The sequence below is a fragment of the Nicotiana tomentosiformis genome, chromosome 10, assembly GCF_000390325.3.
Source record: "Nicotiana tomentosiformis chromosome 10, ASM39032v3, whole genome shotgun sequence".
NCBI classification, from domain to species: domain Eukaryota; kingdom Viridiplantae; phylum Streptophyta; class Magnoliopsida; order Solanales; family Solanaceae; genus Nicotiana; species Nicotiana tomentosiformis.
The window spans coordinates 69919061-69935109 of NC_090821.1; the positions used below are offsets into that span (position 1 = coordinate 69919061).

Genomic DNA, 16049 nt, shown 5'->3' on the forward strand with positions numbered 1-16049 from the left:
TTGGTTTTGAATTGTGATGTTTAATTGAACTTTGTTAGTTTTAAAGTATTAAATGGATATTTGGTTGGATTTGTGGTGAATTAGGGGTTGTTGTGGTGAATTGGGGGTTAATTGATGTAAATTGGGGGTATTGGTATGTTGTTTTTATTTGGCAGGTGGCGTAGCTACCAAAACATGCATTTTCTGCCAAAATTAATTCCAGAAAACCGACCCAAATGTTGGTCAGTTAATGCAAATTGAATTCCTAGAAATTCAACAATACCGACCAACTTTGGTCAGTAAATTGGATGCCATGTCCACATTACCGACCAACGTCGGTCGGTATTATTAAATTTTATTTATTTATAAAAAATATATCTATTTTTTAATTACCGACCAACATTGATCGGTATATAAAATATTATAGATTAATTTATTTTTCATTACCGACCAAAGTTGGTCGGTAAAAAAATTTATTAAATTTAGAACACCGACCAATGTTGGTCGGTAAAATTAAATTGTTAAAATAACATTCTGACCAATATTGGTTAGTAATTCAACTAAACTGTCAGATGGTCGTGTAGAGCATACCGTCCGAAGTTGGTCGGTATGCTCTACCGACCTTCAAAATAACGACCACACGTAAATGATCGCATTTTGGACGGTTATTGGCCATTACCGACCGATTTTGATCGGTTTTTTCAGACGGTTTTATGCGGATTTTCAGTAGTGGGACTACAAGTCCGAAGTTGAATCGTAATCCTTATGAAAATAGTGACGCAAGCTTCCTACCACAAACCAATGAGAAGAATGCCCCCTTTGTTGAGTTTGGCGTGGAGGAGTCACTTAGAGCTAAGACTTATTTGGCGGCTTTCCTTGCATATTGGCTTTGCAAATTTATGTTCCTCAACAAGAAGATCGATTACATTTGTGCTAGTGTCTTCAAAATCGCGAGCTTGATGGCTCATGGAGAGAAGTTTTCCTTGGCGGTTCCAATCCTTGTGAGTATATACCATGGCTTGAAGGAGATCTCCACTTCTCAAGATTTGGGCGCCTGCAAAGAACTCTTTCCTATTCATTATGTATATGGATGGATAGGAGCATATTTTGACACCTACTCTCGTGTTGAGCCTCCTCAACGAGGTCCGCAAATATGCAAGGTTTCAGGAGAGAAGATGGCCAAGCATTTTGACCTTAGTAATGCCCAGAGTGGTTTCAACAAGTTAGTGCACGACAACTTCACCATTTGGTCATGCTACAAGGGAGGGAATTATATCTTACCGATTGTGACAAACAATCGAACTCTTGGAGCGACTTTTTTTATAAGTCTTTGCTCAATCTTCATCACCCTTAGGCATGATGATGGTCATATTGTGGAATCTTATAGCCCCCATAGGTTTAGTCATCAATTTGGCTTTTGTCAAGACTATCCTGGCAATCTCATAGAGCGACCTTATGATGGCTCACTGAAAATGCTAGTGCAATTCTGGGACTCCCGTGTTCATCTTGGAGGTTTGTCAAAGGTTATTATCCCTATGTGTCCATCAGAAGAGGGGCCTCTAATGACTCGTGAGTATGTAGATTGGTGGTCAGCTCGTCGAGTACACTCTTCCCGACAAAGTACTCACATTATTTTGAATGTTACAAGGAAAGATGATATTCCTTCATCGTCCAAAGATGATCAACATCAAAAGAACACTCACGAAGGGTCTTCCAAGTCCAAGTTAAGATCGAAAGATCCTTCGCAAAGCACCAAGGTCTTATCCAAGTCTACCTCTTCGATGGGCGGGGATGCCCGTATGGACAAAGGAGCTAAATATGTTTTGTTGACTTCCAAGACAACTGCTGCCACTGTGGAGGTGACGAACAATCCTTTCATAAGGAAAGCGCCTCCTACTTCACCAAACAAAGATGTTACGAAGACAACCAATATCGTGCCAACAAATGAGGTAAGGACTCAACCTTCTGCTTTGCCCAACGAGATTGTGAATGTTAGTGCGACTTCCAGTTCGAACGAGAGTGATGTTAGTCATGACATACATTGGAATCGTTCAAAGAAGAAGGCTAAGGACACGAGCCATAGTGAGTTTGCTGACTTGGACGCTCTTAGTACCAATACTGAATTTTTTGTAGCGGGTGACTCTAGCTCAACGATGCCATTGTCTGAACTGGAGAAATGAGTAAATATTATTTACTTCAAATTTACTTTTTTTCCCCCTTTTTTGAACACTAAGGTTATTATTTATTTTTATTTTTTAAAATTGTAGTTGGGTGTCAATGAGTTGTATGATGATGTACTTGGTGACAACATGGTGGAAGACTGTGTTACAAGCCCAAATTCCTTCTGTGTGGCCGCAAAAAGTCCTCACACTTTATTTGATGGCGTTGAACATCATGCTGCAAACAACACTCCATTGACAGATTTGAGTCTACCCAAAGAGTTGCATCTCATTCTTCCAGAAGATGTTATGCTTTCCAAGCCAGCCATGACGAGTAAGATGGAGGCTGCTGCAAGTCAAGCAAAATGTCAAAAAAGTCTTCGAGCCTACTCCATGGCCGTTGTTTCTTGATGCTCCAAACTTCAAACCACAAGAGGCTATCTCCCGTATTAAACTTTTTTTTATTAACACGATGTGGCATACCTTGTGTGAATAGATCAAAGAGTTCTCTCTTGATTCTTTAGATAGCTTCACAAAGTTGGAGGAAAGTGTCGCTTTGACTCTTAAGAAAATTAAGAAAGAAAATATTATTGATACTTCTACTTTAGAGGCTCTTGTCGAGGCTTTCTTCAAGACGTACGCGGATAATGATGCTTTAAGATCGTCCAAGATGACTAAAGAATTTCACCAAGAGTCACTTTCTGATGCACGACGACGCCTCGATGATGCCAAACAGGAATATGAAAAAGTGAACATGTCTATAGAGAAACTTCAAGCCAGTCTTGCGAGTGTTGAACAACAGCTATCTGCCTTGGCCTCGAGAAAGAAGAAGATCGTCGTGCTCTTGGATAAACAACAAGTGAAGTTGGCTAAAAGTCAAGAGAACATTTCCATCACCGAAGGGGAGATTTATACCATTGACGCGAATCATCCATTATCTGATGATGAAGCAGAGAAATTATCCCTCCTGAAAGGGGTAGTTGAGACAAGCCGCCAATAAATCCTTAGCTTCAAACCTTTTTCATGATTTTAGCTTCTTTTTTTTGCTTAGGATTCTCGACTTACGATTTTGTTTTATAACTAAAATCATGTAATGGAGTACTTAGTTCTCAGAGCAATAAAAGTATCTTTATGTTTAGTATGTGATATCTCTCTTTGAGACTTAGATTCCCTCAGTTACTCCCAGTTATTTCTTTCTTAAATTTCAGTACGTGTCTTGTATGTTGGCCTTGTTGGTTCGCGCGCTCTTGTTAAAGAAAGTCATATCTTGAGCTAGGAGCGTTAGAATTGCAATCCGTTTGCACCGCAAGAAAGAAAACTCAGATACTTTCACTACCTATGAATTTCATGGCAGAACTCCTTTCGGGCTATCAAAAGAAAATTCGCGAAGTTGACTTAACTACAGTGAACTTTCAGATTTGTGTACTTTCGGCGGAAAACATTGTATCTTGAGATAGGTGTGTTGGAATTACAATACATTTGTACTGTTAGAAAGTAGACTCGGAGATCTTCAATTCATATAAATTTCATAGCAGAACTCCTTTCGTACTGTTAACAGAAAATTCGTGAATTCGACTTAAGTGCAGTGAACTTTAAGATTTGCATACCTTTGGCGAAAATAATTGTATCTTGATCTAGGAGTGTCGGAATTACAATCCGTTTGCGGTATCAGAAAGTAGACTCGGAGATCTAAAATGCATATAAATTTCATAGCAGAACTCGTATCGGACTGTCAATAGAAAATTCACGAATTTGACTTAACTGCAGTGAACTTTTAGATTTACATTCTTTTGGCGAAAATAATTGTATATTGAGCTTGGAGTATCGGCATTGCAATTCGTTAACGCCGTTAGAAAGTAAGCTCAGAGACCTGAAGTACCTATGAATTGCATCGAAGAACTCTTTTCGGTCTATCAACAGAAAATTCGCGAAGTCGACTTAACTGCAGTGAACTTTCATATTCACATGCATATAGAAGTCTTTGAGGCATGAGACCTTCTAGATTAGTCAAAGTTCCAGATCATGTATTGCTTGACCTTTCGGAACCCAAATTAGAAATTCCACAGTTAGGTCATATGATGATGGAACAATTCACATTGGATTCAACTACGCAAAGCTTTTGTGGTAGCATCATGTTTTGAAGAAATGAAGCAAAGTTGGAAAGGCATTCACGACAAGTTAGCAACAATCCTTCGCGTCAATTGCATTTATGACTTAGATTCTTCATATAGGACGAAGTATGAATATTTCATCCTTTTATTTTCTTGACAATGATGTATCAGATCCTTGTAGCATTGAAGTAATGAAATGTCCATTTTAGCTCGACACAAATTACCTTCTTTCTTTTTGCAACGTACGCCTATTTGAGTAATCATCACGATGCCTCAACACGAATTTTGATGATCATGTCACGTTGAAACACATTTGTTTTTTAAAGCTTATGCGACTGAACTTAGAATGAAAATCTAAGCTGCCTACATACCTCAATGAAGAGGATCAAGTCATAACGTAGTTCAAAATAAGTAATTTGTTTTACTCATATGATTGAACTTAGAATGAAACTCTAAGCTGCCTACGTACCTCGGTGAAGAGGACCAAGTTATAACGTAGTTCAAAATAAGTGAGTTTTTTTTATTTTTTTATTTGTATATCCTAACTTTTTCCTAGGCCACCTCTTTCGAGGTTTTCAACCTAGCGGACTTTCTTTTGTTGCCTAGGCCGCCTCTTTCAAGGTTTTCAACCTAGCAAATTTTTTATGTCCTAACTCTTGCCTAGGCCGCCTCTTTCAAGATTTTTAACCTAGAGGACTCTTTTTTTTGGGTACCGTTCCTAGTTTAGGCTCATGCGGGCAATGGGCATAGCAACATGCAGTTTAGGCTTGTGCGTTAAGGAGCGTATCTTCTTCAAGGATAATACCTCTTCAAAAAGTTTCCATTGATAGGGCCAATTCTCATGCCATCTGCATCAACTAACTTGTAAGCTCCACTTGAATAAGCTTCTTGCACAACATATCGACCATCCTATTATGAAGTGAATTTACCTCCGGATTTGCGAGAGGTGATAATAGGTCTTCTTACTGCAAGAACTTGATCGCCAACTTAGAAGGACCACAAGCGAACCTTTTTGTTGAAAGTACGAGAAAGATGAGCTTGATAACATTCAAGACTTTGTTGAGCTTCTAGCCTTTATTTATCAAGGGACTCTAGTTCTTCAAGGCTCAGACGAGCGTTTTCTTCTTTAGTAAGACCTTCTTGGTCAACGAGTCACAAGGATGGTATTTGACGCTCAAGAGGAAGAACTGCTTCGACTCCATAAATAAGAGAATAAGGAGTTGCTCGTGTCGGCGTGCGATGAGTCGTCCGATATACCCACAAAGCTTCTTTCATTCTGTCATGCCAATCTTTTTTAGACTTGGAGATGACCTTCTTTAACAAGTTGCAAAGTGTCTTGTTAAATGCTTCGGCTAGTTCATTTGCAGCAACATAATACATTGACGAATTACATTGCTTGAAGCCAAAAAGGTCACATATCTTGGTTATCAGTTTGTTATCGAACGGATTGCCATTATCTGTTATTATATAACTAGGAATGCCAAAACGATAGATGATGTTACACGAATGAAGTTTGCAACATTCTCCTTCTTCACTTCCTTGAGAGCGACAGCCTCGGCCCTATCTAAGAAGTAATCAGTTGCAGCAAAGATGTATAGATGTCCTCCAGAAGATTTTGGAGGTGGTCCAATGACATCTAATCGCCAAGCATCAAATGGCCAAGATACAACAATAGGGTGTAATATTTCAGGTGGATTGGTGTATAAAATTTGCGTGAAACTGGCAAGCCTTGCATCTTCGAGCATAATCTAAGTAATCATTCACCATTGTCGGCCAATAGTAACCCATTCTCTTAATGTGGAACTAGAGCTTCAGCCCAGATTGATCTGATCCACAAACTCCAGAGTCTGCCTCTTGCATAGCTTAAGTTGCTTCATCTTCCCCTAAATAATGCAAGATAACTCCCTCAAATGATCTTCGATACAAAGTGTCTTTGTAGTAAAGGAAGTGAAGGGCACACCGATGAATTTCGGTCTTTCTCCTTGGATCTTCTGGAAGTATCCCATAACATAAGTAGTCGATCATGGTTTGTCGCCAAACAACCTTCTCAACTTCAGCGATGGCTACCAAGTGCTCGAGCTTGCTTTCTTCATCCTCGTTCTCATCTGGTGGTACTATCTATTTTTGGAAAATAGTAATTTGTGTCTGGCTGGGTAGAGTCAATGTCGAAGCTAGAGCAACTAAGGCCTCAGCTTTCTTATTTTCCTTCCTTGGCACATGCTGAAGAGTTACATTGCCAAGCCATCCAATCAATTTCTGCGCATAATCATGATAAGGACGCAATTATGGCTTTTTGACCTTGTAGCTACCTAGAAATTTATGGATCACTAACCTAGAGTCTCCAAAAATATGTAATTGGAGTTGTCTCATAACAACGGCCATTTCAAGCCCAAGTATGAGTGCTTGATATTCTGCAACGTTGTTGGAGCAATGTTGAGTTTAGGTGAAGGAATATGGTAATACCTCTCCTTGAAAAGTGACAAACACGACACTTGCGCCAGCTCCTTCATGATGCACGACACCATCAAAATACATTTTCCAAGGTGGTTGCACTTTGATGACCATTGCATCCTCATAAGATAGTTCATCAATCAACTCCCAATCATCAGGTATTGGATGATCCGCCAAGAAATCTGCCAAAGCTTGTCCTTTCAAAGCTTTTTGTGGGATGTACACTATCTCAAATTGTTAAAATCGAAGGTACCACCTTGCTAATCGATCATTAAGGACGGGTTTTGACATAACAAACTTGATCGGGTTCTCCCTTGAGACGATACGGATGACATGTTCTTGAAAGTAGTGCTTCAGCTTTTAAATTGTGAAAACCAATGCCAAACATAACTTTTCGATTGGAGAATACTTCAGCTCATTTGGGGTCATCATCCTACTCAAGTAGTAGAGGGAATTTTCTTTACTTTCACTATTTTCTTGGGCCAAAAGGGCTCCAACTGACCTTTCTTGGGCCGCAATATAAAGAATCAATGGCTTTCCTGGTATAGGGGCTACCAGAACCGGAGATTTCATCAAGTAGGATTCGATGCTTTGGAATGCGTTGCTACAAGCTTGCGCCTATTCAAAAGGTACACCCTTCTTTATGAGACGGCTAAAAGGTTGGCACTTCCCTGCTTGATTTGAGATGAATCTTCTAAGATACACCAATTTTCCTTGTAGACTTTTCAGTTCATATATATTTCTAGGCTCGGGCATCTTCAAGATTGTATCAACTTTGGCTTGATCTATCTCAATCCCTCGATGTCGAACAATGAAGCCAAGGAATTTTCCAGAAGTAACTCCAAAGACACATTTCAACGGGTTCATTCTAAGTTGATATCTTTGAAGTCGTTCAAACACCGTTCTTAAGTCTCGCAAGTGGTCTCCTCCCTTTCTTGATTTCACCACTAAATCATCCATATAGCATTCCACATTCTTGTGGAGGATGTCATCAAAGATATTTTGCATTACCCTTTGATATGTGGTGCCGACATTCTTCAAACCGAAAGGCATTACTTTGTAGCAATAAATGCCTTTAGGAGTGCGAAATGCAGTAAGCTCTTCATCTTTTTGTGCCATACATATTTGATTGTAGACAGATGATCCGTCCATGAAAGACATCGTCTCATATCTGGTGGTGGCATCAATCATAACCTCTAGAATGGGGAGCAAAAATTCGTCCTTGGGGCATGCATTATTGAGGTTTCTAAAATCGACACAAACTCGAAGTTGCCCATTCTTCTTCTTCACAGTAACAATGCTTGAAATCCATGTAGGATATTTAACCTCCCACATGAAACCAACATCGATGAGCTTATTGACCTCAGATTCGATAGATGGGATCAATTCTGGCCTGAAGCGTCTTTGGGCTTGCTTAACAGGACGAGATCTTTTCTTGACCGCGAGGTGTTGAACTGCTACTTTAGGATCTAAACCGGGCATCTCTTTGTAGCTCCAAGCAAAGACATCTATATATTCCTTGAGTAGCTCCACATAAATACTTCCTTCATCTGCGGTTAGTAGGGAACTTACATAGGTGGGCCTGGAGTCTTCCGCAGTGCCAAGATTGACTTCTTTCAATGCATCAACTGTCATTTTAATTCCTTCTTCTAGTTTCGGAGGAGCGTCCCTGACATCTTCGTCTTCTTGGGGATCACCATCATTGAAAGATATATGGCCACGCCATGTCTCCCAAATTTTCGTCGACCTTCCTTAGAAATGAAGCGTATTGCTCCTCATTCGCAGTAATATGATATGAAAATCCTATACTTTCTTCATCTTCGTTACGCTCTAGTGTGGACCACTGTGTGAGTCTTCACTTCGAGTACCTCTCCGCATGAAATTAGAAGTTCTGATTGTCGTCTCATTTTGGAAGGGATCATGCTTTGACACTCTTTGGAGATACTTTGGACTCCATATGGCACATGTCTTCTTATTTTTCTATAATTTCTTTAGGACTTGTTCTTCTTCCTTTTCAATAGCCCCAACCTCTCAAATACAGAAGTTCTTATAGTTGGTTCTCCAAGTCGATCAAATACAGAAGGCCTTTTATTACAATCAGCGGGTTCATCTTCCATCATGGTATAGTTACTACTTGCTCTTCTAATGGAGATGCGAACTGGTGGGGGGGAGGGTTGTTTGTCACCCAGGCCCTCACATGATTGTTTCACCACATGCTCCTTATTCTTCATCGTGTTTGCTTTCCTAGTAGCTTCAGGTGGGAGCTTCCTAGCTTAGATGGTTTCTTAGGATCATATCCAGCCTTTGCGAACAACCTGTAAGAATTCAGATCAAAACCTCTATTTGTGCGCTTTGTGGGGAATGCCTTATTTTGAGGCATGTTAGGGTCCACAAACTTTTCCAGTAGCTCAGAAGACAACTTTATGGTATTAATCTGCTTGATAGGAAGGGTTAATTATTTTAGTGCATCTTTTTGGAGGCTTGATGATTCTCCTTCATCTTTCTTCACTTTTAGGACGTAACGAAATAAAGGATCTATTTTCTTGCCTGCAGTGGTAGCATTCTTTTTGTGAGCTTCCGAAACTTGGTATGCTTCTGTTGTAACTTTATCTTCAATAGAGGCTACTTTAGCCCTTTTGGACATGATATTATCACCTTTAGCCTCAGTGATGTCATCAACTTTTACTCCCTTTATGATGTAGTTCTTCAAGTAGAACTTTGCATCAGCGAAGTATGCCTCGGCTTCAACGAACGACTTGTTGTCAGCAACTATCTTCTTTTCGACTCCATATTTATTATACTTCAAAAATTGGTAGGTTCATTGTACAACTTTGTTCTCGTCTATCCACGACCTGCCAAGCAACAAATTATATGAAGTCTTTGCATCAATCATATGCATCCATGCACTTGATTGCATATCTCCCATAATAATTTCCAGTTTGATAGCCCTATGGCCTTTTGTCCCCCTTGATTGAATCCTTGAATCATCAAATGGCTTTCAGAAAGTTCTTCAGTTGAGATGCCAAGTTCTTTCATTATGCGAATGGGAAGAATATTAACTGCAGATCCGTCATCTATCATGATTCTATTTATCCTCCGCTTGATCACATAACCCACCATAAACAAAGGGCGATTGTGTGGTGTCTCACCAAGTAGGAGATCGTCTTCAGTGAATATGATTTTTGCATTACAAACATCTGCTTTTTGGAAGGGGGACTCAACAAGACCATTAAGTGGTGTGGAGACGGTGTTGATGTGATTTCATTCTTTTTCTTTTCTTCTTTATCAGCATTATAATACAAGGCCTTGTCATCGTCGTCAGAAATTCTCATGCAAAACCAACTCGGCATGAATTCTCCCAAAGTCACAGGGTGGCGTGGCTTTTGGTGATGGTGTGTTGTGATGACCCGATAGGTCATATTTAAATTTAACATTCAATTCTATGCTCTGAGACCTCGAATAGCACCATTTAGCATTCCTCGACATATGTGCGCAATCCGTAAATTTTTCTGGAAAGTTTTTATGTGAAAAATAGATTAAAATATGAAATAGTGCTTTAAAACTCACTTAAGTTGACTTCGGTCAACATTTTGAGCAAATGGAGCCGGATCAGTATTTTAACATTTTCGGTAGGTCCGTATCATAATTTGGGACTTTGACGTATGCCCGGAATTTAAATTGTAGGTCCCCAACTTTAGTTATCGCCATTTATTGAAAATTGGAAGTTTGAAAGCATAAAGATTTTAAAGTTTGACCATAAGTTGACTTTTATTGATATCGGGGTCGGAATTCGATTCTGGAAATTTGAATAGGTCCATATTATTATTTATGACTTGTGTGCAAAATTTGAGGTCAATCGGACTTGATTAGATAAGTTTCAGCATTGAATGTAGAAGTTAGAAATTTTTAGTTTCATTAGGCTTGGATTGGGATATGATTCGTATTTTTAGCATTGTTTGATGTGATTTGAGGCTTCAACTAAGTTCGTATGATATTTTAGGACTTGTTGATGTATTTGGTTGAGGTCTCGGGGGCCTCGGCTATGTTTCGGGATGAGTTTTGAACCAGTTTGGGCATTTCAACACTCTGTTTGGGGGGGGGCGGGGCACATTTTGGAGTGCTGAGGCAAAGCCTCATGTGCGGACCTTAGAGGAAAATTGCGGACCGCAGAAATCCTCTTGCGGCCGAAAAAAGGAGTATCTACAGGTTCGTTAGTCTGACTTCGGAAGCTTATATCTTTCGATCTATAAGGAATTTGGAGATGATCGAAAAATAAAAGTTGTATCCCTTTGAGTCTAGTTTTCGGAAAAATAAACCGTTCATCAATTGGACATTTGTACCGAAATATATGGTCAATTTACTGAAGCATGGTAGTGCAGTCACTGCTGGACTGCGATCGCACAATTTGGGTTGCGGCCACAGAGACCTTAAATGTGCGGACCGCACAAAAAATGTGCGGTCAGCACATTGGGAGATCATATTGGTACCATATAAAAGAGGGTTTCATCTCATTTTTTATTTTTGAATTTTGTGAGCTCGGTTTGTGGCGATTGTTCGTGGATTTTTCAAAAATTTCATCGGGGTAAATGATTCTAGCTCGGATTTGGTTAATATACATGGATATATCATTGTTTTCATCATTTAATTAGTATTTTGAGATGGAAATTTGGAGAAAATTTTAGAAATTTTATAAAACGAAAATTTAGGATCTGAAAGATAATCCGATGTCAATATTCGATAAGTTTAGTATGGTTGAACTCGTATCGGAACGGGTGTCCGAATTCCGTTATTTTTCGTTGAGTTTTGAAAAGTGGCCCCCACATTGACCTTTGGTTGACTTTCCAAATAAAATGACTTAAATTAAGTCTCTTTCGAATTATGAATAATTTCTAAAGCTCCAATTGAATTGTTGGCCAATAATTTGATAGGTTTGATTGGTTTGGAGACTAATTCAAAAGGAAAAGCTATGGTCGAGTGATTACTTGAAATTGCGAAGTGAGGTAAGTGTCGTGGTTAACCTTGACTTGAGGGAATAGAATTCTTGAATTATTTGTTACGTGAATTTCATGTTTAACGACGTATAGGCGAGGTAACGAGTGCCTATATGTCATCAAATTGGTTGTTTGCATATTTATCTGAAAATCATAAATTATATTTAATCATGAATTAATTATTGTATTAATTATTTCTCTCATATTCCTTGTCCAATATTATGTCTTGAATTCATGCTATAATTGCTACATGTTTATTTGACTTATGTGTCTTAATTGCTACTTGACATTTAGCATATTAAATATTAAATTATCTATTTTCTCCTCGATTTCCATAATTAATTGCTACTTGTCATTACTTATTTTCTAAATAAATCATAATTATTGTATGCCTTGTTGCCTAATAATTTCTTATTAAATGTGGTATTTATTGGAGTGGTTTTACATTTAAGTGTTGTTAAATTATATTGTTAGATCAGGTTGCATGCTACAACAGATTATATTTTAAGTTTATATTGTTGGAGCGGGTTGCATGTTGCAACAGAATTTAATTGGAAGATTATATTATTGGATCAGGCTGCACGCCGCAACGAAAATTAATTGAAAGATTATATTTTGGGAACGGGTTGCACGCCGCAACGGAATGATAAAAGAAAATAATTGTATATGACTGCTGAATTGACTTCAGTTATTGATATGATTTAATGGTTTTACCTCTATTCCTGTTATTATTATTATTATTATTTTTATTGTGTACATGTTAATGTAAGCGACCTGTCTCAGCATCGTCACTACTTCGTCGAGGTTAGACTCGGCACTTACAGAGTACATGGGGTCAGTTGTACTCATACTACACTCTTCACTTCTTGTGCAGATACTGGAGTTGGTCCCAGGGGCGTACGGTAGATTTGCTCGGATTCAGCTATCAGAGGAGACTTGAGGTATAGTTGCACGATGTTTGCAGCTCTGAAGTTTTCTTCTACTTTATCTTAGCTGTATGCTTTCTCTCAGACAACTTTATTTTTATTCAGATCCTTATTTGTATTATTCTGGAAGTTCTTGCACTTATGACTCCAGTTCTGAGATGGTATTTAGACATCATTATTATTTTGGTTTGTTCATTTAAACTCAGATATTATTCCAGTTGTTGGGTTCGTTACTATTTAATTAATATGAATTGTTAAAAATGGTTAAATTATTCTAACATTGGCTTGCCGAGCAAGTGAAGTATTAGGCTCTATCACGGTCCCGAAGGTGGGAATTTCGGGTCGTGACATGTGTCTCTATCTTCACCTTCTTTGGGATCTTAACCAATTGTTGCTTCTTCGGTCTTCTCACCATCTTATTCCTCATAGGCTGCTTCGTTGATCCTTTTTGCAAACTCAATTTACGGCGTCTTCGATGAGTCACCAGGGTCCAACCTTCTTCATCGTGTTGATCAACTCGGACTTTGTCATCCTCCAATAATTCTTCATCTTTATTCCCTTCACATATGCATATCTCAATTGGATAGAATGAGCCAAAGGCAATAGACACATGGTTTTTGCTCGCCTTTTCGTATTAAAGCTCGATCTTCTTTTGACGAGCCAAATCCATAACTTTGTCCTTGAAGACAAAGCACTTCTCAAGAGGGTGACCTACAAGCCGATGGTATTTGCAGTAATTTAGATCATTACTTTTTCCAGCTTCATCTGGCCGCTTCATCTCTGGCATCTCAATAAGCTTTAGCTCGAGGAGTTCTTCAAATATCGCAGGCACGTCGGAGTCTAGAAATGAGTACTCCTTTTCTTGCATCTCTTTGAGAGTCAACTTCTGATTTACATTTTCTTGAGAGAGAGTTGTTTTCATACTCTATTTCTTGCTCACCTTGGTAGAAAACTTCACAGGAGAGGCATTGACGTTCATTGATTCTTTGCTTTCATTCTTTGGTATGAACTTGCTCTATTTCTTGACCTCTTGCTTATCTCTTCCCTTGCGAGGTTCTTAGATGGGAAACCCTTCATTTCCCGCAAAAGCCATGCTCAACTCCATATCATGAGCACGGGTGGCAAGTTCTTCAAATATTCTAGGCTTAATTCCTTGCAAGATGTAACGAAATCCCCAATGCATTCCTTGGATGTACATCTATATGCCAGAAGCTTTACTTAGCCTATCTTTGCAGTTGAGGCTTGCATTCCTCCATCGATTGATAAAGTCGATACCTAGTTCATCTTTCCGTTGGCGAGTGTTCGTAAGTTCCATCATGCTCATAGTACGTCTTGTGCTGTAAAAGCGGTTGAGGAATTCTTGCTCCAGTTGGTCCCAACTATCAAAAGATCCAGCCTCCATATCAGTGTACCAATCAAAAGCAATCCCCTTTAGTGAGAGGATGAACTGCTTGACAAGGTAATCTCCATAAGTCCCTACATTGTTGCATGTCTCAACAACGTGTGTCACATGTTGCTTTGGATTTCCTTTACAATCGAACTGCTAAAATTTGGGAGGTTGATAACCGACATGCATCTTCAAGCTATCGATTCTTGTAGTTTGTGTATGTTAGATAAGACTTTGCGGTGACCTCATACTTGTCCTTGATAGTTCCCATGATGAATGCCTTCAATTGTTCAATGGGAATTGATCCTTCAACGGAGACATGAAATTCTTTGGCAGATGAAGCTTGTTTTGTTGGAGGATTAGCCTTCTCATGGACTTCTGGGAGCTTTCTAGGTTCATGACTTGATTCATCCATCATGCTTTCCGTTGGCGAGTGTTCGTAAGTTCCATCATGCTCATAGTACGTCTTGTGCTGTAAAAGCAGTTGAGGAATTCTTGCTCCAGTTGGTCCCAACTATCAAAAGATCCAGCCTCCATATCAGTGTACCAATCAAAAGCAATCCCCTTTAGTGAGAGGACGAACTGCTTGACAAGGTAATCTCCATAAGTCCCTACATTGTTGCATGTCTCAACAACGTGTGTCACATGTTGCTTTGGATTTCCTTTACAATCGAACTGCTAAAATTTGGGAGGTTGATAACCGACATGCATCTTCAAGCTATCGATTCTTGTTCGACTTTGTGTATGTTAGATAAGACTTTGCGGTGACCTCATACTTGTCCTTGATAGTTCCCATGATGAATGCCTTCAATTGTTCAATGGAAATTGATCCTTCAACGGAGACATGAAATTCTTTAGCAGATGAAGCTTGTTTTGTTGGAGGATTAGCCTTCTCATGGACTTCTGGGAGCTTTCTAGGTTCATGACTTGATTCATCCATCATGCTTTCTACTATGCCTGGCAATTTTATGATACAGACATCTTGATCTTGAGCATGCTTTGTTAAACCCTCAATCGCCTTTGTTAGATTTGCGAGTTGCTCCTCCATTGTCGAAGTATTAGTCATCATTGCCTCCATGATTATTGCAGATAATGAAGAGTAACCGAGATCTTCCCATGGATTGAACTCAGTTTGGAACATGTCATGTGGCGAGATTGGCATAGATCCAATACTTAAAACTTCATCATCAGGTTGGGTAAGCTGACTCTTGGTATTGTATAAAGTAAGCTGAGCAAGATCTTTCTCCACAACTTCTGCAATATTATCTCCTCTTTCTGATTTGCTAGTAGAGGACCTTTCTTCTTCGGATGATGAACCTCAAAACATGCATTGGTGCAGACGATACTTGGAGTACTTGTTGTCCCAAAACGCTCGCTTTGCTTCGGGTGATTGGCCCAAGACTCCCCATAGTAGCGTTCATGATACTTTCAACGTAAGAAGAAAACTTGGAGTCAACAACTTTTGCGTCGATCTTCTTTGAAGTCATCTTAGTGATCTTGAAAGTTGAGAGTGGGGAAGAGATGAGAGGTAGAGACGGTCCCACTAGGCGTGCCAAAATTTGTAATAACTAAATTTCGTTCATAAAGAATAATAATCAAGACAAGAAATATAGCGACAAATATTATATTCGATTTCAAGTGATGGAGTTACAATCTCTAAAATATCTCAAATCTAAATGGGAGATATGGATTTGTGGATTTTAGGGAGTTCTGAAAGTAGTGAAGAATGGGTGACGAATACTATCGCCTTTCCCCAGATGTATTTGGAGACAGAATATCTTGCGTTTTTTGTAGTTATACTCCTGATGGTGAGATCGTGTTCATAGTTAACTTCGAGCGCAAACCAAAATAGATTTTATTTTATGATTGGAAGAATAAGAGTTGGAGAGAAATTGAAATTACGGAGATTACAGAAGAAATTGATATCATTGGTGTCTATAGTAATGTGGATGGCGTCTTGCCGTTTATGTATTGCTAGTTTTAAAATATGAGTATAACTATTCGTTGTCCTAATCCTTATGGAAGACATTATCTCTGTTGGTGAA

At 39.0% G+C, this 16049-nt stretch overlaps 2 protein-coding genes across 2 annotated transcripts; one reads left to right on the plus strand and one right to left on the minus strand.

The window, feature by feature from the left end:
- The first annotated feature begins 692 nt into the window (after positions 1–692).
- Positions 693–2159, plus strand: LOC138900362 (uncharacterized). The gene has a single exon (XM_070187096.1). It carries the CDS (start codon positions 693–695, stop codon positions 2157–2159), a length of 1467 nt encoding a protein of 488 aa, XP_070043197.1.
- A 3242-nt stretch (positions 2160–5401) lies between these two features.
- LOC138900363 (uncharacterized) lies at positions 5402–5994 on the minus strand. The gene is made up of 2 exons (XM_070187097.1): positions 5752–5994; positions 5402–5644 (listed from the first exon to the last, which is right to left on the minus strand). Exons 1-2 carry the CDS (start codon positions 5992–5994, stop codon positions 5402–5404), a joined length of 486 nt encoding a protein of 161 aa, XP_070043198.1.
- Between the last annotated feature and the right edge of the window lie 10055 nt (positions 5995–16049).

What these genes read in the sequence shown, in the direction of transcription:
- LOC138900362 (XM_070187096.1), top strand. Translation starts at nt 693, where the DNA reads ATGCGGATTTTCAGTAGTGGGACTACAAGTCCGAAGTTGAATCGTAAT.
- LOC138900363 (XM_070187097.1), bottom strand. Translation starts at nt 5,994, where the DNA reads ATGCTCGAAGATGCAAGGCTTGCCAGTTTCACGCAAATTTTATACACC. An exon ending in ATGTTGCAAACTTCATTCGT is followed by an intron (nt 5,645 to 5,751) that starts GTAACATCATCT and finishes TTTGGCTTCAAG; the next exon opens with CAATGTAATTCGTCAATGTA.